The sequence below is a fragment of the Seriola lalandi genome, unplaced genomic scaffold (genome assembly GCF_002814215.2).
Source record: "Seriola lalandi dorsalis isolate HSWRI2012SDOR001 ecotype SW California unplaced genomic scaffold, Sedor1 jcf7180002051200, whole genome shotgun sequence".
Taxonomy (NCBI): domain Eukaryota; kingdom Metazoa; phylum Chordata; class Actinopteri; order Carangiformes; family Carangidae; genus Seriola; species Seriola lalandi.
In genome coordinates, this window is record NW_019521753.1 from 420,071 (window position 1) to 445,234 (window position 25,164).

At 40.5% G+C, this 25,164-nt stretch overlaps 1 protein-coding gene across 1 annotated transcript; it reads left to right on the forward strand.

Annotated features, from left to right (window-relative positions):
* Positions 1-300: 300 nt before the first annotated feature.
* On the forward strand, positions 301-25,006 carry LOC111649546 (inhibitory synaptic factor 2A-like). The gene is made up of 4 exons (XM_023399298.2): positions 301-545; positions 8,750-9,920; positions 14,110-14,181; positions 22,118-25,006. Exons 2-4 carry the CDS (start codon positions 8,755-8,757, stop codon positions 22,299-22,301), a joined length of 1,422 nt encoding a protein of 473 aa, XP_023255066.1. The 5' UTR covers positions 301-545; positions 8,750-8,754; the 3' UTR covers positions 22,302-25,006.
* Positions 25,007-25,164: the final 158 nt, after the last annotated feature.

A 25,164-nucleotide genomic window follows, 5' to 3' on the forward strand; every position in this document is an offset into this window, starting at 1 on the left:
CCCTCACTCCTCCTCCTCCTCTTTCCTCCCTTTGCCATATCCACCCACCCATCCACCCACCAGCCCACCTTCTCCCTCCCTTTCTTACACACACATACACTCAATCACGAATGCACAGGGATTGCAGCAGCAGCAGCACCGCGAGATGGAGATCTCCGCTGTGTGTGTGAGAGCCTGTTCCCGGTGAGTGCAGGGACAACAGCGAATGAGTGTCAGTGATGCTTGAATAAGGTGTATAAGGGAGAAGAGGGGGAGAGAGTAGAAGGCAGGAGGTGGATATCAGTGAGGACCCGATGAGGTTTTGAGGCAATGACTGTCTGCTTTTTCTCCTCTTTCCTCTCGATAACCTGAATCTTTGCCGGATGTGCCACAACTACTCCAGCTGTCACTGCACCGGCTGCTTCTCTCTTGGTCCTCCCGCAGCCTGCGAGAGCTGCTCCAGGGGTCGGACGGTACCCTGGCACCCACTGAATACATGGATGAACACTGGCTCCACAGGGGATCTGCGCTTTCTTGTCCTTTGCACCTCTGATTTGTTTCTCAAGGTAAGAGTTATACTCCCTTTTTTTGGAGTTGCACACATATTCACAGGTAATGCAAAGAGAGTGGGGAGGGGGATTGATCTGGTGTGCGTCTGCCTTTTAATATCTTAATTGAATCAAAGTGGATATGTGAAGCACCCATGAATTACGATGAAATACTGTTAAAGTGTTTGGATAGTGTTGCCTCATGTGTATGATGATCCCTGCATGCATTAGATATGGATAAATGAGGGAGGGGGCATTTTTGCATCCAAGCATCGGAAGGTTTAATGACTAATCAGATGAACACGTCAAAGGTTTTTCTTCAGAAGTGAAAATTAAGATGAACGGTGATTGACTTTGATTAATACACTTATCATAATGTGCATCTTCGCTGCCTGTGACAGACATGCAGTGTTTATCTGATGAGGCTGGGGCTGATTATCGGGATTGCTGTACTTGTGAATTGTCTGGGCTTGATAGTGAAGAATATTGATGAGCGCTCACTAATAGACTATTGCACATTGTACTGTAGCAGACTGTCAGAATGATGATCATTTATTGGAAAACACCTATCGTATTAAGTGGCGTAGACTACATGACATTCATACGCGATGAGTGATGTTGCTCCTCAAGGCTAAATTTCATGAAAGATGGATTGAGACTTATCATGACTAATGACATGTGTGATCTGGAAAGCTCTAGGGGTACTGCATCACATACAAAACAGCACTTAAATTTGCTCTCAGTCGTTGCCCCCCCCCCCCCCCCCCCCCGTCTCTGTCTCTCTCTCTCTCTCTCCTACCCTCTATTTCCTACACGTCATTCCTTGACTATCTAAATTTACAGGAAACACAGACAGGGTACAGCTTTAAAGGTGCCAAAAACACTGTGGCTCGTTTATCTCAGCATTCTTTTCACTTTGTAACTTGTCCTCTACATTACACCCAAGTTAATCATCATTTCAACCTGAGTACACGTGTATGAACAAAGCCCAACCCTTTATGAATCAATGAACTCATCAGGGTGATGCACTATAGATGTAAGCTATAAAGTAGACACCGTCTTTCTTATTTTACACAAAAAGAGACGCACACCAACTAGAGAACGTGATCACAAAAAAAAACAAAAAAAAAAACAAAACAAAATGCCCTCCCTGCATATCCAAACTTACTCTTCCCCTGGATCCATTTCACAGCTAGTGCTCTCATCCAGGAGATACAGGGATGGGAGCCTTTTAAAACCTCCTGCTATTCCCCTTTAACAGAAAGTGCTGCTCAGTGATAAATCTTTTAAGCCAATGTCATAAAGCAAACTTTCACAGGTGTAGTCTGCAGCCCGGATAGATACAGATAGCTCTGGACGACAGCTGGAATAAGAAGATGTATGTAATGTGTGTCTTTGTGGGTGTGTGAGTGTGGAGCTCTCACAACTGTGCTGGGATTGTTTTCAAAAATTGAACAAAAGACAATATAAAAACTCTTGGAGCTGAAAGAAGAGGTTGATGGTGCATTGAGAAAAAAAAAAAAGATTACAGCGACACGGAGTGTATAGGGTCAGAACCTATACTATAATATACACATACACTGTACTTTACTGTAGGGACACACACACGACTACACACACTGGACAAAGGCATAGGTACAGTATGGTGCAGTGATATCTTGTCCTTTACATTGTGCTTATGAAGGAATAGTTGGTGCAATGTCACACTGTAATTTATGCAAATAGTGAGAAAATATTCCTCATGCAAAATGGATACGTTGCACAGTAACAATGCATTCAGTAGAACACATGGGGGATGATGAGCACAGCATCAACCTGTGTTCCAATGAAGAGTGAAGCATTTACCTTGCAATACACAAAACTAAAATGATGAGCTGCAGCAGTGAAGAACATCCCATGTTTACGATGCACTCAATTTGCAACGCTGGTGCAGTGGCAGTTACTATGTTTGAGGAGTGGGAGGCCACTATAACAACATTACTTAACCATTAATGAGAGTGGCTAGGCAGTGTTGCCCTATGTAAATATCCTACGGATACACTTCAGTAATTATTGTGTTGATGTGGTCTGACAAGGATGCAAGGCGATCTAAGCAAAGCCATCTCTTTCTCTCTGCTTTGAGAGGGGGCATAAATCATGAGTCAGCAGTGTTGTAGACCTGTTATGGCATGGAAAATGTTTCCATGCCTCGTATTAACATTCTTTACAAACAGCCATGTTTCTACAACACTGTGGTCAAAATAAATCAATCATGATACTGTAGCCAAAAGGTGTTTTTTTTTTTTTTTTTTTTCTTCTCGTACATGCAGCATTTCAGCGTGAAGAACTGAAGGGCAATTGGAACAGACAACGTGGTCTGCCAGGGTACATAAGGAGATTTCAGAGGATTACTTTTGCAATTTTAGAGTCAATGCATTATTCATAATCCTTTGGATAGCTGAGGCCAAATCAGGGAAGGACCTCAGGTCATTAGCAGAGATATAGCTTGCTTTGAGAAGAGGAGGAGGAGGGCTTGGGAGGAGGAGAAGAAAGACGACGACAAGGCAAAGGAGATTCTCGCTCAGCTATCTGAATATATCCATGTGTCACATCAGTCTCCCCCTATCTTTCGTCTCATTCTCACTCTGTGTATCAGACTTCCAACAATAATAAGTCACTGAAGAGCTTTTCTTCTCTTTGTGTGAATTACCATTTAGCTGCTTTACATGCCTTACATGACTGCATAAGAAATTGTATACGCTTAGAGGAGACTTCCTGCAGATGTGATTACCTTTTCAGTGGTGTGAGATTGGTATTTCTGAGTGTGAAATAGTATGATCCCATGTGAATCAGCCTCGAACAAATTCTTTATATCTGTGGAACCGCTTCTGACAAACAACTTACACTAAAAATCAAAGTGCACACTAAGCTATGTTTCAGAACAAATACCACCCCCAATAAAATTCAGCTGCACCGAATTCCAAAACAACTGCGTGGAAATTCATGACACAGCATACCATATTGTTCACGTATAATGAGATTGAGCTGCTTGTTTTTATTTTTTTTCCTCTCTCTTCTCATCTGGCACTGAATGCATTGTAGTGACTAAAGTGACACTAGAAGCTATTGGCATGCAGTTTTTTTCCCAGCATTAATAGGGAGCAAGATGAAAGATAGTTGCCTCTAAATATATTCCATCTCATCAACAGTTTGAGCTGAGAGTTAGGTTACAGTGGACAGTGTGCAAGGTGAAACACATGGCAGGAGTCCCAAGGAATTCAACCTCATGCTTCTGATTATTAGTCCCTGTCTGCTGTTATGCATGTGCTTATGCAGAAGCTCCTTAAGATGCTGGCAGAGGCCTCTCTTTGAAAAGGTGACAACGAAGCTGACACGCGCTCAGACCTCGTTTACACCTGGTATTCAAATGTGAGCTGTATCCGGACATCTTATCCCAATAAGGAACGACGCATGTTAATGCAGGTGGAAATGCATTGTGATCAGAACGTGATCGGATCTGCCTGACCACTTCTGGAAGTGGTCTGGCTCACATTGTGTTCAGATCTTAGGTAGGTGTAAACGTAATCTTTAACACCTACAGTGGATTTGCAGTTGGTTTTGCTCTGCAGGACCGAGATCTGATCTCAATGAGCATAACGAGAATGCACTGAAACTAAACACATTGAAATACTCAAACACCTTGTCTCTCTTTCCCTCACGCTCACTCATACATAAGCAGCATGAAAGGGCGCATAGACACACATTGATATACAACCATGTATACATACAAGTGCCCACATGCATGTGCGTACACCCACACAAAGACGAATGTGGTCACATGGAGCAAAGACAGTTTGCCATCATTAAAAAGTGTATTCTTTTCATTTTACACTGGGTTACTCATTCTTTTGTGAATACTTTTTACACATCTGGCCATTATGTCAGAGCTCTAGCTGCACTGCAGATGTACATCAACTGTAGATCAGAAATTAACATTAGTATAATCTACCCTTGCTTTTCCTGGGAGCTGTGAACTGACAGTAAGGAAATGTCACTTCAGTATAAATTTCCCAACCAGAACAATCACATTGACGGATTTACAATGTCTCTGAATGATACAACACGATTAGTTCAGAGGAGCTGCGACACCATGAATAGCTTGCTTTTGTGTGGTAATAAAAGATTCATTGGAGTTTATTTATCGTGTGGTGTCTTGTCATATGAAAATGATTAACCAGCTCTTTCTGATGTTTCCTTTCAACCATATCAGACATCATTTCATTTCCTTGGACTGCTTTATATTTTTCATGCACTAGCTATGAATATGTGTTTAATCACGGATGAGACAGAAAATGTAATGTTTTTTTATTTGATCATATGGGCCTTAATTCAAAGTTCTGCATGGTGGGGGGCGTTGGGGGGGGGTGACAAAAACAAGCAGCACTTTGCCTTCTGAAAGTAATTTTAGGTCGTTTGTGTGACCAAAGCAGATTTATTACATAATTAATATACATCAAGCTATTCCATTGGATATATGTACAAATGAGGAAAGGCTTAATGATGGTTAATGGTTGGTGCATCATTAGTATGAAAGTGGTTAAATGATACATCTTATATATGAATCTCATTATAGCTCTACATTTACAAAGAATTTATCATGTTATTGAAGTTCTCTAAATGATTGGCTGATCTCAAAAGGTTCTGTAGACGATCGTCACTGCCTCTAGATGTTGCACTACACCACCAGCATCATACCTAAACAAATGCTTGGTCCGCCACAATTCCAGCCTCCGTTTGGCCCCCCTTCACCTTCTCAGTCAGCAAGGTCAGTGAAAGCGGCCACTAACCACACAACAAGAAGCACAACTTAATAAAAGTTACCCTGTGTAAACCACAACAAACAAAACACAATCTAGCCACAACCATTAGTCCACGCTAGCATCGCCGCGATATGCTCCATGGCAACGCCGACAGTTAGCCAGCTAGCAATAGCAACATTAGCCAAACACATTCATAATATGGGGAACAGCAGGTTAGCCAACATCATCGTGCCTTCCGTAGCCGGTCACTAATGAAAATAGACATGTAACATTATGTTGTCATCAAGGTACTTACGCATTGAGGAGAGGAAAAGCCAGTTCCGAGTCAGACTGGAACCCTTTGGCCGCTTGTAGTGTCCTCCATCTCGGTAAACCCAGACCAGCATTAGCCCCAAGGACCGGGAAAGAAATTCAGCCTTGGCCTTATCCACGGGCCGGTAGCACAATGACACCAAGGGAGCCAGTAAATACGCCGACTGATCCAGTCCAGACGCTGTATGGAGCCGGTAAAAACTTTAAAAGCTTTTTGGATTTTTTTATTGGTCCACCTGCACACCAGGATTTAAGCCCATAGCTCCCATAGCCAGTCCATCTGTGATCGGGTCTTGTCTCTTTCTTTGTCAGGGGCCATTTCAGACAAACACGTGGTTTCTTGCAGGTGTTCTCATTTGAACACTGCATTCTGCACCTTGCCATCTCACATGAGGGCGGTGCTTGTGGGGTCTTAATAAAGGGGAGGGTCAACGAGGGAGTCACATGCTTACATGCACACGCACATGTACTAAGATGCAAGCGCTGCCAGACCAGCAACGAAAACAGTGAACAGAGAGGCTCAGAGTACAACACATTACATGTGGATGTGACTTCCCTCTCTGCTCAGGACGCCATTGCTCCAGTATGTATATTTTTGTATACAAAATAGTTGTTTTCAATTATTTTATTGTTTAAAATCTAGCTTACATGATTGCACTGCTGTACAGGGCAAAGGTTTATAAACCATATTCTCAAACAGTTGTTTGAAAATATGCTTAACACTTTTTGGAGACTAACACTCCTACTCTAAAGTGACAATTGGTTGAGTAGCAAATCTCTGTGTGAACTTTGTTTCCCAAACTGTTCGCATCGCTTAATATAAAGCTGTAACAAATAGTAACTTCTAAACATTTAATGTTTAAGGTCAGTTCAGTCAGTGGACTCACAGATTTATGATATAGTCTCACAGTACATGCACAGTTTCAGTTTGGTGTCGCTCCCACCTCGTCAGTCCAATCAGCACAGCAGAGACCTGGGAGTGATGATACTAGATTTCCCTCTAGAGAGTTTAGATACATGTGGAGAAGCTCAACATCAGCTATTGTATAGAGTCTAGTATGTATGGGCAGCAGTTGTGAGGTCATTTCCTTTACTATAAGGACTTCAGAGCACAAAGGGAATATATTATTTAGTAAACACCTTGGGCCAAGCACCAACCAGCCCACAGCCATTCGATAACAAAACACCTCAACCATTGTGGGGAAAATAGTGAGCAACACACAAAATATATATCTTATGAAATGTTATAGAATTGATAGGGAGATGACCATAAGTGCGTGGATATACAGAAAGCTTAAGGTTGGCAATGAGTGCTGCTGAGTGTATCAGTGCAGAGCGGAGAACAGGAGCTCAGCAGTTTAGATGTAATTATGATATGAACAACAGTGAAGCGAGCTGTCACATAAACCCATTTGTTTGAGTTGGAGTGTTTCCCTGACATATGGCTGGACTAAATGTAAATGTGACTCTCCTATGTGCCAAAAGCAAGTTTTCCATGAAGCCAAGTGAATGTCATGTTTAAATAACTAAAGCTAATTTGCACTATTAATCCCCAAAGGAGACCGTGGTTTGCAGTGATCCAAAAGGAAACCCCAAAAATAACATCAGCCAAGGGGGAAAATAAGCCATAAAACCAACTAAGCCCAAAACACTTATGATACTGAAACATGAGCATTATTCTTTCACCAGTACAGAAATCAATAACATAAATGTGTCACAAGGCATTTGTAAAAATAAATAAATAAATGAATAAAAGGCCAAATGAAAAATATGTTGAAAATGAAAACTAAAGTCAGTCTAGTTCACACGCAGCTTTAGTTTTGTGATATTGTCCTTAACAAAACAATGGCATAAACTTCCATTATATACATGTTTGTACAACTAGCAAATACTCCACTTAACAAGGTAATGCAGTGATCTGGCATCTCAGCACTGATAACACACCCAAGTTGGCTCCAAACCTGTGCTTCTAGCTTGAGGTGTGTGTGTTTGAGAGTGGTTGATAACTGATAGAAGAAACAGTTAGGGAACTGAGTTTCTAAATGGTGGCAGCGGCAGCAAGAAGCACAGCGCAAACCCAATTATTATTATTCCAGAAAGGTGTCCTGAAGCAAATGATCCGACTTTTGACAAGTGAGCTAGTCGAAGCTGCAAGAGTTAGCACTATCCTAAGCCCTAACAGGACAAAAAAGTGGATAAGGTATAGGGTTGCTGAGTGGGAGGAGCTATTTTGGGCACCCCTGGCTCTGGAGGTAAGGAAGTCTCATTCATTTACTCCTTGGTCAATGTTATGTGACTCAGTCAGAGCACTTCCACAGCTTGGACAGGCAGGAAAATTTCATTGTTAAAAAGTATTTGGTCCTAGAAATAAAACGTTGAAGGTACAAGTTTGTGTACATGAAAACAAAAAGTGGGAAGTTAACTATGACTCCCAAGGTGCATTCCTGCAAGAAACGTCAAGTCACTGAGCTTAAAAAGATGTTATATACATCACTCATGGCAAGTGGAAGCTAAAGATAAAGAAAACAGTTTTCACAATCCGCAGCTTAAATAAATTCATTTCCAAATCTGGGTAAGTTTTGAATTAATTCTGCAACTATTGTTCTCATTAGCAACGACAAAACATTTTGAATTTGTCACAACTCTGACTCATGCTTCTTCTTTCTAAAGCAGCTGTGGCCAGGGCTCCTGGGTATTGCAGTATTTAGAGCTGTCTGCCATGCCAAGAAAGTTGCAGTAATTAAAAGTGATCACATAAACCTATAGGATAGAGTTGAAAAAAAAACATTTCAATTAATAATTTGTGCAACTAGATACAAGTGTATTCACATACATAGTTGGAGAATTCGACTTGATTATTTTTGTCTTTTTTGTGTAGGAGTGTTTTGAGGTTTTACTTTTGGCACATTTCACCAAGTGTATTGATAAATACTGTGCTTTAAATTTTCAATCTTGGATTTGGATGTTGGATCACAGATCGTGCCTTTAACAGAAGCTTATGATGTGCTGCCAGAATGTAAAGTTACGGTCCCGAAAGGAGAGAAGAATCAGGTCATCACAACAGAGTAACACACAGTCTCTGATTTCTTTTCCCTCTTTTATCTCTTTCAGGAAATATGGTGAGCAAAGAGGACACCAAATGCGTTGTTCTCTCAAATTCAGATGAATCAGATTCAGAGACAGGTCCATCACACAGTCTTGAGACGCAGTCTGGACCAGAATCCGGAAAACAGCAAGTGAAGAAAAGAAACAAGGCCTTACAAGTGCGTTTTAAGGATATCTGTGAAGCTCAGAATGAGCATCGAGGAAGACGCTCCAGATCCATTTCCTGTAAAGTGACACACAGAAAATACATGACCATGCCTGCCAGACGCTCTATTCCAAATGTGACCAAGAGTACTGGTGTCCAGACCTCACCAGACCTCACTAAGAGATATAAAACTTTCCCTTTTGAGAGGAAAAAAGGACATACATTTAAACATACTGCTTTGGTGGAAGATTACAGGGGACAAAACAATGGGTTTTTGAGTGATATAAAGGCAGGGGGAGAGGACGGACAACCAATCGGGGAGTCCTCAAAGTACAAGGGTAAAATTGTGGGGCAGACAAAAGCATTGCTTCACCACACTGATGACAGCAGTGATACAGAGGATTTGCTATCCAGTGCCAACTGTTTGGATGGACCCTCGTGCCCAGACTCCTCACATTTCTCGGAAGAGTGCCACCCAAGCAGCCCCCCTTCCAAAAGTGAACAACAGTACCAGGTTTGTGGGACAAGGACCAAACACAAAGGATTACCCAAGGAAGACATGGATGCTGGCACTTCCTCAAAGCGCCAGCTGGCTAACTCAGAGTTTTCACGGGACAAGTCAAAGGGCACGGGCCCAGTGGCGTGGAACTCTTTGACACAGGTGGAGTCTTTGGGAAGCCCCTCTGTGAGCTGTAAACGGAAAAAGGGCACGCAGCTAAACGAACAGCAGTCACATACACTTCCCCATAGTGCCAAATGTTCTGTACAGTCACAAGGGCAGTGTCGGACAAGGCATGTATCAGCCTCCTCTAAACTTCAGCAAACAGTTGGGGGGGACGAGGGCTTTCCTCCAAGAGACACAGGAGCCCCAGGCATGAGGAGCAGCCAGCAGATAATGCCCTTATCTGGAGACAAGGATATCAAAGCACAGCTGCAGGCCATGGAGAGCCTCATCTGCTCGAGTCAGGAAACCATCAAGGTTCTACTGGGAGTTATTCAGGAGCTGGAGAAAGGTGAAGCACAGAGAGAGGGGTGAGTAGAGTAAGCTTTACAGTGCAGACCTTTACATTACACATGCAACCAAACATAGACGGTACATTCATGCCCATTTTGGTGTGCTATCGGGGAAAAACCTATGCAAAAGGGTAATTCTGACTTATTACAACTTGCGTATAATTTTAAAACTTTGGTCATTATGTCTGTTCGTTAATTATAACATTGTAGGCCTATCCAACAAAGTAAGATGTGGGAACACAGCAACATCATCAGTACAACAGAGTTCGACAGGGCAAGAAATACAGTACAAGCAATCTGAACTGGATGTAAACTAGCCAACAGTTCAGCCGGATTATTTTAACCACTTTATTTGGAGTTAAATCCAAAAGAGAGAGGACCAGAAATGTTGGTAATACTCCCTTGTATCACAGGATAAACTGTGTACACAAATTGATCAAATTTGATCCAGGAAGTCAGTCTGTAAACTGTGATGGGTGTTTACAATGGGATGTGTCTGGTAATAATTCAGTTTGCCCGGTTTCTCTTTCAAATAACCTAGAGGTGTGTTTCAATCCTGTGTGATTGTCTGACTGCTGGTGTTTCTTTCCTCATCAGATTTCCTTATAGCGATATTACTGTGTTCTCAGATTTCAGCAATTAACCTGGCTATGACCATGTTATTATGAACAATTGCAAGCCACAAAAATAAAACCCAAGTTGGGAGAGGCAAAGACTATTCTTGAACAAGACTCTTCACCCAGTCTGCCAACTCTGAAGCAGCACTTCAAGCTAAAAGCATGCACCAGCGTGCTAACATGCTCACAATCACAAAGCTAGCGTGATGCTTTGAAGGTATAAGTTTATACGGTATCAACAATCTTGGTTTAGCATTTAAGCATGCTTACATTTGCTAATTAGCATAAAACAAAGTATAGCTGAGGCTGATGGGAATGTCAGAGATAAATGAAAGGTCAGGTCAGATCAATTCATCCTCTGGGGATCGTGAATTCCTGTTCCAAATATCACAGTCATTCCTCTTGTAGCTGTTGAAATATTTCAATAAAACACATGGCGACGCTCAAGGAAACATCAGAGAATCAGCAAAGTTATTAGGGCTCATCCTCTTGGAACCATGAATATCTGTACAAAATATGCTACTAATCTGCTGAGTAGAAGTTGAGATTTTTCACTGAATAAATGAAAACTTTTACCTGCTGATGGCACTGGAGGGAAAGTCATAGGTTCACCAAGCCTAACATGGCTAAAAAAAATTGTATTTGTGGTGTGATATCATAATCAACCATCAAGGTCTAATGGGGCATTTCAAATACAGGGTACAATACATGAGAGTACTGTCTGTGTAATTTATTGCAAGAGTAAGTGTGCCTCCAGTAATTCTTTATATGTCATATTTCATTAGAGACATACCTTTAAAGGAGAAAATGCATTAACATGCTTCATAAAGTCCTCAAGCCATGTCCACAGCCAGATTCTTACAGCAGGGCAATTGTAAGAATCAATGTACTCTATCTCTAAAACCCATGGCAACACACAGCAAATTGTATTTAAGCCTTATCCACATCCAGTGGAGAACAAGGCACCCTAGTGTGGCTCTGTGGAACTTGGTTTTAAAGGCCCAATTAGTGCAGCCTCATAACATGTTGCCTTTCATCTCCACAAAACTGTGCCTGCTATAGTGCCTTCACTGTGTTGTGTTCCATCAATGTTATTAGAGAGGTGCAGTTACAGGATGGGAAGCCTGCCTTCCATAGTACCTTTCTAAAGACTCTTCCCTTTTTCGCATGGCTGGACGGTCAGATGGCCTTCTTTAGAGCTATAGTTTAAGATTAGCCAAAAAGCAACTAAAAACCTCTCTCAGTGTCCACTGATTTCTGTGGCACTGCTTTCAGCATACATGCAGTGATAAAAGAAGAAGGTAATCAATTGATCCAGCAGGGGTACACGCACAGTATTTACAAGATTCACAGCCGTTATTTCCACTTCACTGTCAACGTTGAAAATAACATTATTACAAAATATAAGACTTCTTCATTTTTGGAGATTTTACTTGCTGTCTCTTGCATGTGCCATGAGCCAGTTACAAACATGAAAAATATTCATTACAGAAGCACAGCAGTAACTACAGACAATGCCTTGCTTGTCATCTGTTTCTCATCTCTTAAGGTTTTCCCAAACTTAAACAAAGTGGGTCAGTGGCACCTGATAATGCTTGATGTTTGACAGTGAAGAATCACATCCCTGAAGTACATTAAAACATTACACAGTTCTTTGTCAATCATAGCATAATTGAATATATCTTAAAAACCTGACAAGTTTTTTGTGTATTATATAAACTGTAGTGTTCAAGGTTTTTATCTCAAGGTGGCTGTAAATTATGATATACAGAATATTAGTCTTTTGCTTGAGCTCATATTTCATTGTAACAACAGTCCATAGCTTTATTTATGTGTGATGCATATCAACTCAGACTTATGCTGTATAGATGAATTTGCCATAATACTGTTCTACATAAACAGTTGCTGTATAGACTGAAATGAAGGTCTCTACCCATGCTAATCATGGCACTGCATCATATAGCAAATGTCATTCACAAAATAATGTCTGCATATCTCCTCAGTGTCTGTACACTACATACAAAATGTGTAGAGCATAGGATAACACACAGCATTCCCTCCTTACATAAAGCCCGAAATGCCATGTGAGACAATGCGACCTGACTAACCTGACCTAGCTCTTGTACACACGTTATCAATCCAACACAAAATACTATGCAGCTCTCAGGGAGGCAAAGCAGCAGGCACGTAGGCAGGGGGTATGGACAGAGAAACTGAAATGACGAGGGCAGGACATATCCCAGGACAGCTGACGTGGGCAAACAACACAGCAGTGAATCTGTGCCAACAAACAGTCAGCTTAGAGAATGACTTTCAGAGGTGCAGTTATTTTTTTCCCACAAGAGGAATCTCTGAAATCATTCTCTGTGGCATTCTGGCTTTAATACAGTGCCACTACAGTATATTGGGTCATGAACATTTTACACTGAATGGGAAAAAGAACGTTTTTTTTTTTTTTTTGTGCTGAGCACACGCAGTGATTATAAATTTAGGTTAATGCGCTTTGATTATTCGAGCGAAGCTCTTTAAATTACAAGGATGTACATGAAAAGCCAGGCAGCAGCACAGCACTAGTGTAGACCTTGTCTGTGCTGTGAGTTACTGTCCTTGCTCACAGCTGTTCAAAGAGACTTCATTTGAGAACAGGGCAGGATGGATGAACTTGTTGACTTTGAGCTCCCATCAGCATTTTCGATCCACACGGAGGCTGTTCTGTCTCCCCTCAATGAGGTCACCTCTCATGTCATGGTGAACAGTTGAGGTTCAACCCCTCCACATGTCATCCATCAGGGTGAAGGGCTACCGCGACAGCAAGCAATTACATGTGCAGCTCTAACACGGCCCCTCCTCTCATCCCCCATACCACTGCAGCATGACATTACATGCAGTGACATATAGCTCGAATAACAACATGCACACCTGCGTGCTTATGTAAACTCAGACAGGGAAATATGAATGAATAACTGGTGATATTAAAGACTGCCGCTGTATATTTGATGTGTCCTCTTTGACATGTGCATACATAAGCTTCTGTCATGCCACAGAGAAATGACTTACAGTCAGTCCTGTGGAGATCCTTATTCATGAAAAACTACAATGTTTATACAGTACAGACAACAGTTGCTTGAAGCAATGTACATATACATAAATCTTTTGCATTCCTGATGCTTATTATGTCTGTAGCAAATTGAGTTGGAAGATAAATAAAAAAAAAAAAAGATGTACAGTATAGCCCAGAAGATATAAAGATATTGATTTTTCATTTCATATGTTTCATGCAGCATTTTGTTGCCACTTACTTCCTATTGCCTATAGATTAGAGACACAGAACACATTTTAAAACTATGTCATGGCAAAGCAAAGTAATCCTATTATGTAAAATCAGCAAGTCTACACACTTGATTAACCAAATCTGAGAGAACTGCAGGATCAAAACCCCTGCTGCATTTTCAACTGTTAGGAATAAACAACACCGGGTGAAAAACAAGCTGAACAAATCTGTCTGATAGCTGATGCCCATAGGTGCTGAAATATGACGCTCAAGCCTGTCACCGAAGATCACATATATCTTTTCATCTCTCTTTTCACAGGCTCTCCTACCGAACAGGACAAGACACAGCAAATTGTGACACTTGTCGAAACAGCGCGTGCATCATTTACAGGTGGGCCCACTTCAATGCCAGTGCGTCATTAATGCTGTTTTCTGTCTGATAAAATGCTTCAGTGTGAAAGAGATGCTTACAAGAGGTGTTTAGTGTACCAGTGCTTTTCTATACATTTACATTGATCTGACTGAGGCAAGATAGACAAAAAAAAAAAAAAACTAAAAATGTTGAATCTAAAAGAAAGTTTTTGTGTGACGCAGTAAATGGAATCCAAAAGAGAACAATCATAAAATAAACATCAGGGATATGGAAAGAATAACTCACAGTAAATGGCAGCACTATTACTTGCAGTACTGTACATATTGCCTGTTGCACCAATATCATTTGAAAGGGTTTCTGGGGGAATGCATTGCACTGTGACAGAATTAGTAATCACAGAATATATGAGGAATTTTATAACATCCCATAAACATGTCAAATTCTTAGAAACAAAGGCTGGGTTAAGCACTGCAACATTGATTGTCAGTTTGAAAAGACACTGTTTTCCTGTCAGAGTACACAACAGGTTTGTGAGGTGTAAGGGTTCTTATATGTTCCGAGCTGAAAAATGGCTCAGAAGCAGGTGGGAAATCCACTCAAGCTGTAACCTTGTGTCATTTGTCACTTCAATCCAAAAGCCTCCACTGCTGAACCCTCGTGTTACCTTGTTCTCTAAAACAGGAAACAGACAGCTGTTTAGAAAATACTCTCAAGCCCAGAAATACACTCCAGTACAATGAAACCTCTCAATTGTTTTCACATGGATCTGAGGGAACGTACCTTAAAAAAACACATAGAGGCGAATTGAAGATGTAAAATCTGTATCCTTTCTTGATATGAAAGTTTGCTTCAGTAAAAGGATCTTTCCAAACTTCTGCTTTCTGCTTCACTTTTTATAGCTATGGCATTACAATAGAATAGAGAATGTCTTTTAATACCAGCAAGATAATAAGGTTTTTTTTTTTTTTACTGCAGAGAAAAGGAATACAGTCCTGTTCTTGACAAGATGCCTCCACTCTCTTCTCCCTTGATGAGTGAATTGTGTGTAACTGACCCAGATTGTGGTGCAAGACCATAGAGGAACTTGAAAGCAGGACCTTCATTTCATATCAGAGACTGGCGGATGAGAAATCATTGGGCCTCAAGTGAGAACCACTTTTGGCAAGTGGCAAGTGTCATATTCACCAATTTCCACATGTTTAGAAGTTCCTCTTAGGCACAAACACAATTCCCACGTGGTCCAGGCCTGTTGTACCAGTCTGGTTTCCTCCACATGGAAAAATCTAATGTTTGACATAGAAATGAAAAGATCTTGATCTGAATAAATTTTGGGTTTAAACATGTTGATGAAATAAACTAAAAAAACAATAAAATAAAATAAACCCTGATCTGATATAAAAAGGAAAATAAAATTCTCACCCTTTAGCAGCTTCCTCTAATGAAGTTGCTATCCACGGGTAAACTCCTCCATTACACCTGACAGTAAAACATCGCCTATACTTAAGTGTATTCTCTCCTCCATCTCCATGACTGTCACGTCTCCTTGACCGCCCCCCATCTAAGTCGTGGCTTGCTTTCCTCTTTAAGATGTTCTGCGGCATCTAAATTCATGTCAGACCATTCCTTAACTCTGTCAGTGTGGCTTTGACATGACAAAGGCAGCTGTATTAATATCTTCTAATTTATTTCATTACTGACGAGGCTAATTTTGCTGTTTTTAGTTTTTAACAGCAGGTCTTAAAGCTCCTTGATTATGCTAATGTTCAAATGATGAACGTGCACGTACTCATGAGCAGGTGGTTCTCATCAAGTTAAAACTTGGCACACCCGTACGAGCAAGCCTCAGGGGGAAAAAGTAAGACAGGTTTAGAATAAGAATAGAAAAATGTTCTTACATCAGGCCCAATGGCATAATATGAGATTTTGATGACACATTCCCTGTTCTGGGTTGCACACTAATCAAGTCCTGCTGGACATGAACACCACAACTGATCCAGACATGCTTAAGAAGCAAGACTAATGACAATTTCATGTTTTACGCCTGGTGCATCAAAAAAGGAGCTTTGGTCTGATGTCAGTCTAGGAAGAATCAAAAATAGAAACAAAAGGCTTTCATCCATCGATATCTCTCTGAAAACACAACAGGATAACAGAGACAGAGTACTGCAGAGCGACAGCCACTCTCACTCCCCAAACCATTGCAAAACAGGGAACAGCTTTGGATTGTAGTCAATAAAACTGGAAAACACATTCAAGCCTCTTCAGAATGAACCTTATTCAGAGAGAGAGACCACCATTGATTACCACTCCTCAGCAAGAATGGAAAAACTGGACCTGAACTCATTGGTAAAGCAAAACCGGATCTTAGCAACACCAAATTATTGGACATCACTCTGATTCTGCAGTCAGAGACATGGGCTGGTGTCAGAAGCAATAGTCTTATAACTCTTAGTTTCCCGATGACCATGTGTCTGACTGAACTAAACAGATCCAGACTGACTACCCATCTGTAAAGACTCCTGATGTATATATTGGACTAAATTATGTTTTAAAACTGATGGATTTCTCCGAAATAGATCTGGAATAAAGCTGTTCACCTTTAATGTATAACACTCTTACATCCCGCTGCTGATCCAACTCCTAAAGATGTTGAAGTAAACAAGGCCAAGGCTGGTGATGATAAGTGAGGAATGGTCCAGTTTTCCCAAACAATTTGGCACCTTCTTCCTCTTTTCTGTCTCTGGATTCAACAACATCAGATTGTATTTGACCATTTCTTGTGGTGCACCCGAAGGTTCACTTATGGGCCCCAGTCTTTTCTGTTAGTACATACTGTTATTTTAGGCCCTATCCACAAAAATGTTTTCAATAACTATGCAGATGATAGCCTGCTCTATGTCACCCTGTGTCCTTTTGACAATCTTATAAATAGCATTTCAAAAAAATTAGTGATAAGATGGTCCAAAATATGGATTTTGGTTTGGACACAGGCCAAAAAAAGTTTCATTTAATTTTGCCTCACATGATCTCAACACATCTATACTGCCCTTTTTTCACTTAAAGAACATATTTTCTCTTGTGGTGCAACTGTAAAAAATATATTTTTACACTTTTATTGATTACTGTATTGCATTGTTCACAGGCCTTTCTAAGAATTATGGTATGATTTAAATTACATTGTAGAGAAGAACATGCCCTCATGCTCCAGTTAAGAGAGTAAGTATTCCATACTATTCCATAGAAACCAAAGTCAACAGGTCAATGAACTTAATAAACCCTACCTGAAAGCTGCTGCAGTGCATCACAGGCACCAACACTGAATGGTAAATAATTCAGGATCCTGACTTTATGGAGCTTAAAATTAGAAAGTTTGTTCCACAGCAGACCTACAATAACCAACACTCACAAGTTGGCAGTTTCCAGTGTCAGAAATGAAATTACAGTTGTTACAGTCAATGATTATAATCTTTGTAATTTATTCACAATCATAATGAATCATGCAAGGATCACAAATAATAAATGTGACAAAGAATACAGGGTGAAACTTAATAGAGGGGTTTAAGCGGAGAGGGTATGTGAGAATATTTAGAACTATGTAAATAAATGAGCCTGTGAATGGTGCTTTCTGTGTCTGGACCTATGGTTTAATTATGTCTTGCTGCAGATAAATGGAGCAACGGAGTACATTTGGGTTTCATTGAACTGAGAGGCAACATTATAGATGTAACAGTAATACAATTTGGAAGACTGGCAAAGCCCATTGCGTAGAGTAGCTAGTCCTAAAGCACATAGCTGAGTTTCTCTTTTTTTTCTTTCCCTGATCTTATCTTGATAAGACAAAGTGTGCCAACTCAATATGTCGCTGAAACAACTTGGCTTAATTAACAAACTCTGAACAAATTCTGATGGCAAAACAAGTGCCTTCAGTCCATTGTCATCAAACCAAAGCATGTGGTGTGGTAATAAAATTACAATGAAGATGCACTCTGCAGAGTTCTAATAAAGTAGAAGATTATCATTTCATCTGTGCTCTGCATCATTAAACTGTTGTTGATTTCAGTTCATCCAAACAGTCATTGAACAGCAGTGCTGTAGTTGGCAAGCAGGGTGGTAATCCATCACGGTCCCATCCATCTCTGCCAAAGCAATTGTCATAAATATCTTAAATTCTGCAAATAGTGCTGTTTAGTATTCCTCAGTAAAACCCACCAGCACAAACCTTCCAAGATTGAAAAAAATAAAAGCACCTCTTTATTGTTTATCTCTGCTCTTTATATCAGATGTACTGCATAAAACTACCTCATCACTCACACTGCTGTATGACATCACCAGCATCCCTGTTATTATAAAATTCTATTATCCAGTAAGTTAAACTGCTGATAGGGCAAAAGTAATCACCTTGCTGTACAATCCACTCTGTGTGACACATCAATGAGGAGGACTGAGTGCAGATGGACCAAAGCCAAGTTGGGACCAAAAGACCAATTACCCCTCAAAGTTAGACAGAAACTGCATGTTGCAAATGTAACCAAGATTAGCAGCCACTGAGACACAGCCCTTAATTTCAGAGCAGTCCAATATCTCCTGTGTCCGATAAATTCAGGACTGTAGCATCTGCTGAGCTCAGGTAGTCAATCTATGGGTCTTATCCAGACTTAAGCTTTCCTCTTACAGTCTCCACCGCATACTGCAGCATCTCATACATCACTGCAACAAATAGGGCGTACGTATGGCGAGTGGAAAAGAGGGCGAGAGAGGCAGAATATATAAACTATAAATCAAGGCAAGAACTATAATGATTCTGTCCATTACATCAGAGGAAGAAGGGATCCCTGAAAGGGTCGTTTAACTCATTAACCCATTAACTACTTCTAATGGTATCTAGCAATGCAGATAGTTTTGAGTTCAACTGCCCACATTTTTTGGCAGAAATTGCTTTTGAAAAGGCACATTGTTGTTTAATTGTTTCAGTGCTGTTTTCACTTTCATTTCATTGGGGTGGAGGCAGAAATCTTAGAGACAAATAAAATTGGAGAAAAAATCTGCATAGCTAGATATCATAATAGGAAGGTGACAAAATGTTCAATATGATTATTGTTATTAGGTGAAGCAACCCTTTTAAGGAGCCATCACATTCACATTACAGAGGAGGTGGTTTCCACCTTCTGCTCCTCACATTTCCTTGCAATGCTTATATACATATGTAGTTCAAACAAGATTTACAAAAGCATAATTTGCAAATTATATGCATCCCACCACTGAGTCAGCCTAGACTACCCCGGGAAGCCCAGTCTGAAACACATGCTCAGATCAAAGCATTAAGGGCTTTTATTGCTATCATGCTGTGTTGAATAAGAACCAGCATTTAAATCAAAGTATATAATGTAGTGCTTCCAATTTGGGACTAACAATGACTTTGAAAAACAGTTACACTCAGAGAAAGGCAACTGCAATGCAATATGATGAGACGCAAGGAGCTAATTAGCACTGGTGTCCCACGCTGAGATGGCGGAGCTGTGGTTGTTTTGGTGAAGAATTGTCAAGATTGCCTATTCTGTTTTGTTCTCATTAATGAGATTGGGTTTTGCTCTGTGCGTCTGTGAAGCAAAAAGCCATGTAACAGACAACGGTAACGGCTTTTATATCTGATAGACATGACAGGGAAAGAATTTCTGCATCTGATTTACATACCCTGTGGGAAGTTTATGCTTCAACTGTTGCCTGTCAGTGGAGGAAATAACTGTCACTCTGCAGTGGTTTAATCTACTATGGCCTGTCATGTAGTTCTGGAGATGCTACACTATACTGGGCCTGAACCACTCATCTTATCAAGTGGTGACTTTGAACCGCGAATGGCCGAAGGGGAAATCAAGGGAGGAGAAATGACTCTACGCTGAAAGGTGCCAGTAGCAGAAAGAATAGAGAATAGTAGTGAGCAGGTAGACACTGCTCAATGAATAAACTACGCCATTTGAAAAAGGCACCTCACAGCGGCAAAATCCCTCCCAGGAGCAACAATCATTGAGTGGTGCTCAGCACACCACGACCACAGACAAACAAACGGCTCTCCACTGATCACAGCAACAGCTACTCACACTGCATAGCTAAAGAGATGATTAATCTGCTTTGCTGAATGCCCTAGAAAAGCCTCCCTGTCTCTAGCCGCTTCAATCTGTTTGTGTACAGAGATGATCTTAGATATAGGGCTTTTGTTTGCCGAAGCACCTGCTGCCCAGTGCCACCCGCATCGTACAGTGCTGCCTCTGGCCTCCCACCGAGGCATTTGTCCACAGCATACAGTAATTGCAGTGATCTGCCAAGTGATTAATTGCTTAATAATTGCTGAGGCTATTCTATGTTGCACTGTGCTGCTGAGATCCTGCTCTGCTTTCTGTCAAGTCAACATTATTTAAACAGCTCTTGTAGAGGACACAATGATTTTAACATAAAACAAAAGATACAAATAGAGATAAAAACAGGGGGAAATGAAACAATGGACAGTATGAATAAGAAATGTTGTAAAACAGGTGCATCACATACTGCAAGAAACAGCAGTTCTGCAGAGATAAAGGCTTCAGTCTATACTCAAAATTTTCATTGTCAGGTGTTCAGCATTCAAAAGCTCTGTAAGTGTTAGCTTTCATTTGAAGTGGAAATAAGAAAAAAAAATGCACATGAGAAAATGAAGAACGAGCACAGCAATGTACAGCAAGAGGATTTCCCCTGAAGGCTTTAACAGAGCTCTGTTCTTAACTGACACTTATCTTAAGGGTGAGGACAGTTCCCAGGATTCACTATGTCACTTTGAGGACGGCATATCCGTCAGTGAACTAATTACATTGCCCATCAAAGTGGTTACCCTATCAGGCCAGGCTTTGTACCTTAATGTCTATTTATCTGTCTGCAGACAAGAAGGGGACTATATGTTTGACCTTGACATGTCAGATGTCATCTCTTTTGGCAGCTTCAGTTCTCCCTTCTACCTTTAATCCTCTAGACTTTGAATGACAGGTATGGGCTTTGTAGGTCATAGTATTCACTCTGTGTTTGAAATGCAGTGTGTTAACTAATGTTGGGGATAAGAAAAAAAAAAAAAAATGAAAATGTAAAAAAGGATTGATCAAAAATGCCCCAATCCAAAAAGCAACAGAATATTTCATTATCAGGCAAGGTTTGTTCAGGACTGTCATTTTGTCAGGCACATAACAGATGATTCATGTTCTTTTATTTCCAGAATGATGCTTCCAAAATGTATTGCATGCCCCAGGAATAAATACATTAACAGAACACTACAAATCAATAGCAATAAAGTCAAAGGAGATGGTGTATAATAGTGCATTTATCCCATGCTTGAAAACAGGCAGTTAATCAAGGTCTGCTTGGCCTCTCAATGGTTTCATTTGGATGGGATTAAGCCCCACATATCTCGCAGGCCTGAGAGATTTAATCGGAGAGAGAGTTCAACTACGGTGCTGGAACAAAATCAGACGATGACCAGCCTGGGATTACACTGGCGGATGTGGAAGTCTGATGTCAGGAGCAACCCACATTCTGGCTCTTTTTTTAAACACAAATATAATCTATGCAGGAAAAGCCCTTTTACTGCATGCATAAAAAAAATACTGAGATGATGCAAAGGAACTCTATTACTCGCTGGAGTTTCTGAAATATGGATGTGTGCCGCAAGAAATATGTGCTGCCAGGGTGTCTGTCAGTGCATTTGAACTGTTTGCCTCCCTCCCAGCCTCCATCTGGACATCAGTGGATTACTAAAATAAAAAATAAAAAACTGAGTCATAAATGCTATAGCCGCCTAAATCACGAGCTTTAAAACCCTTCTGATTAATGTACCTGATTTTCCTGTTGGTCAAGAAATCTGAAATATACAATCAAATCCTTGTATTCTACATGATCTAAATATTCTAAAATTATACCTTTTATGCTTGTCTTACAGTGTCGAGCTAGACTTCAAGCTGCAGGAGGACAAGCTACTGCCCCTGATGAAGAGACTTTGCCCCCTGGACAGCCAACAATGCCCTGCTCTGCCTTACTCCAACGAAGTGTTCACATCCACCCCAAAACGCAAATCCAAGACAGAGTCCAAAAAGCATGCTCGTTGGAAACTCTGGTTCCTTTGAATAAAACATGAAGGCTTTGGAAACTGCCTTTTTATTGGGCACATTAATACCCCCGTTCTTCTCAAAATGGATGAAGGAATATTCAGAGGGAGTAATCATCCCATGGCAATGGATAACGACAGAAACAAGTTCATTTGAGTTGAGACTGCACGTCAAGTCAGCTGGGGGACAGCAGAGACAAAAAACATTTTAAATTCTGTCAAACCTTTTTCTGGCATGTGTGCTGGAGAGGTCGACACGCACCTGCAAAAACTAGGTGAGCTTTGGGATACATTTTGTACATGTATTCTTTCTGGCTGGACCCATCACGGTCCAGGACCACAACCCTGAATGTGAGTGAGTGAGTGAGTGAGTGAGTGAGTGAGTGAGTGAGTGAGTGACACCACTGGACGATGGATGTTGCTTTTGGTGTGGCGAGAACATTTTCTATTATGTCATCAGAGGGCGTTTATAGCGGATTCACGTCAGTTTTCATCATCAGACCCCTTTAATGACTTTTTTGACCTAGCAACAAATCTAGTGACTTTTTGGACAAACCTTAGCTACTTTCCATAGAAGAGAGTCGCCATTACTGCCCTGCAAGCAAGAGGCAAACCTGCCTCTGTGTCTCCTCTGTTCAGTGAGTGGCAGAGAGGGTGAGCAGCAGCTTGTAACCCAGACAGAGGCTGTGCACTGTGAGAGACAAAATAAGAAAGATATTCTGTCGCTTCTAACTTCCTCTCTGAGTCATTATTTTAAAAGTAAATATGGTCGAAATCACAGCACAGCCGTTGTCTTTAACTTATGTGTTTGGTGATTTTGTTAGACGACGTTGCAGTTATAAAATCAAGATTTTATCAGCAGAGCAGCAGCTTGGAACTGGCTGCTTTTTGTCATGTAGTCTTAATGGGCCATGTTCAGTTACTATTTCAAACTTTCTATCTTCTGACAACAGAAACAGAAAGACATGTAAATGAGAACAGCTTTATTATATTACAATACTGTACATGTGAGCACAGAGAGTAGGAGAGAAGCAAACAGATGAAGGGCTGACACTAGGCAGAATGCAAATACGCTGAAATGAAATCATGCTAATTAGTGTATTACGTCATCTAGCTACATTTAGCGTCTTTTCCAGCAGGCTTTAGCTACTTTCCATTGAAGGTAGTTAGTTACATCAGTTTCACAACAGTTTTCAGCTACGTCCTCAATTTCACGCATTGACCATATGCAGTCCTGGTTTTTGACCTTGTTACTGTTTAAAGGTTAATGTTATTTATATACTGGGTAAATGCACTTCTCACTTTATGTTTACGTCTTTTCATTGTGTCCTCCAATGCAATGCACTTTTGGTCTTTCTCCCCTTAGAGCATATTGCTTGGCAACAAGAGGAGGCGCCATGTGGAGGGCCTTTTATGAGTGAAGCTATAATTTTTGAATGGACATCAGCCCCACCTCCGGCAAAGCACAAACATTTGACTATTGAGAAGAAAATGTGTAAAAGACTGAAACACAGTTCAGTACATGGCAGTGTGTCACTGCTGTTCTTATAACCCTGTCTATTCTCTCCTCTTCCTCCTTATCTGTTAACAACCTGCTCAGTTTGTCTGTCTGAGTGAACGTCGGCCTGCCTTTGTTAGTAACCCCTGTCTCCTCCCTCTCTTTGTAACTCTGTCCCTTTATCTCTCTCTGTCCTTTCTTTCTCTCAATTTTAGCTCACTGTGCTTAACTGTCTTGTCATTTTCTGTTGGCTACACTGACACATAATGTTCAGAGTCTATATTTTAGAATATCTATCCTTTTTAGCAAAGACCCAGATGAAATTTTAAAACATATATGTTTTGGCCCCTCCTCTTGAAGAAGGTACAATTGTTGAAAATGCAGAACAAGTGTTATAGGTTAGGTCGGATTTTTTAACAACATATATAAAGTTTTAACTACTTATAAGGCAGAGTATTTTCTATGATAACGTAAACAGTGTTCTTTGTTTTTGTTTGTTTGCTTTTTCTTTCTTTGTTTTGTTTATTTTTTGTTTTGTCTTTTTTTTTATTTTAATTTTTGAGTGCATTAAGAGTTTGCCTTGTCTCACTTACTGTGTCACAACAAAGCTCTGATGTGAAGTCTAGATCCTGTTTTATTTTAAAATAATTTGTTTCATGTCCAGTTAGCGGCTACTTAAAGTGTTGTTTTGTAATATTGATTTATCTTTCCATTCAACTGCAAGTTCCGTCTTATAAAATTGAATTACTCTTTTCTTTTTTTCCCAGCAGAAAACAATTACAGAACACCTGTCTACCAACCCACACAAACAGTGCACTGAATTTGCAAGAGTAGAAGGGCTATACACAGTGCTAAAGGAGTATGGTAGCAATCTTACAGCAGAGAAGACTTGTAGCCACCAGCTTTGGTTAAGTACAAAAAAAAATAAAACAAACAAAACACTAATGATGTAGCAATGACACTGAACTTGCATGCTGTTACAAAGCAAGTATTTATTGAATTCTTAAAGTCATTTTGTAACAGCAGCTCTCATTTTATGTAGATTATGGTACTGTTATATGTCAGGAAGACACATACTGGCTTCTCATTGTTGGATTACGCCGTAGATTACATTATTCAGGTCACCAATTTCCATGCAAAGATCTGTACCTTGAGGAAGTGCAATTTAGTGATTATGTGCAATATTATGCATTTTTCTACTGTTTCTACATCACAATTAAAACATTTTCAACTGAAGGTGATTCGGTGTTCTCCTATGTCTACTGAGTGCCAGAGGCAATGTGACAGCAGATAACTACAACAGTGCTGGGTGTAGTTACAGCCACAGCTGCCTTCACACAGTGTCAAACAGTCCATATTTTGCATCTTTTGTGCTTTCGTGGAC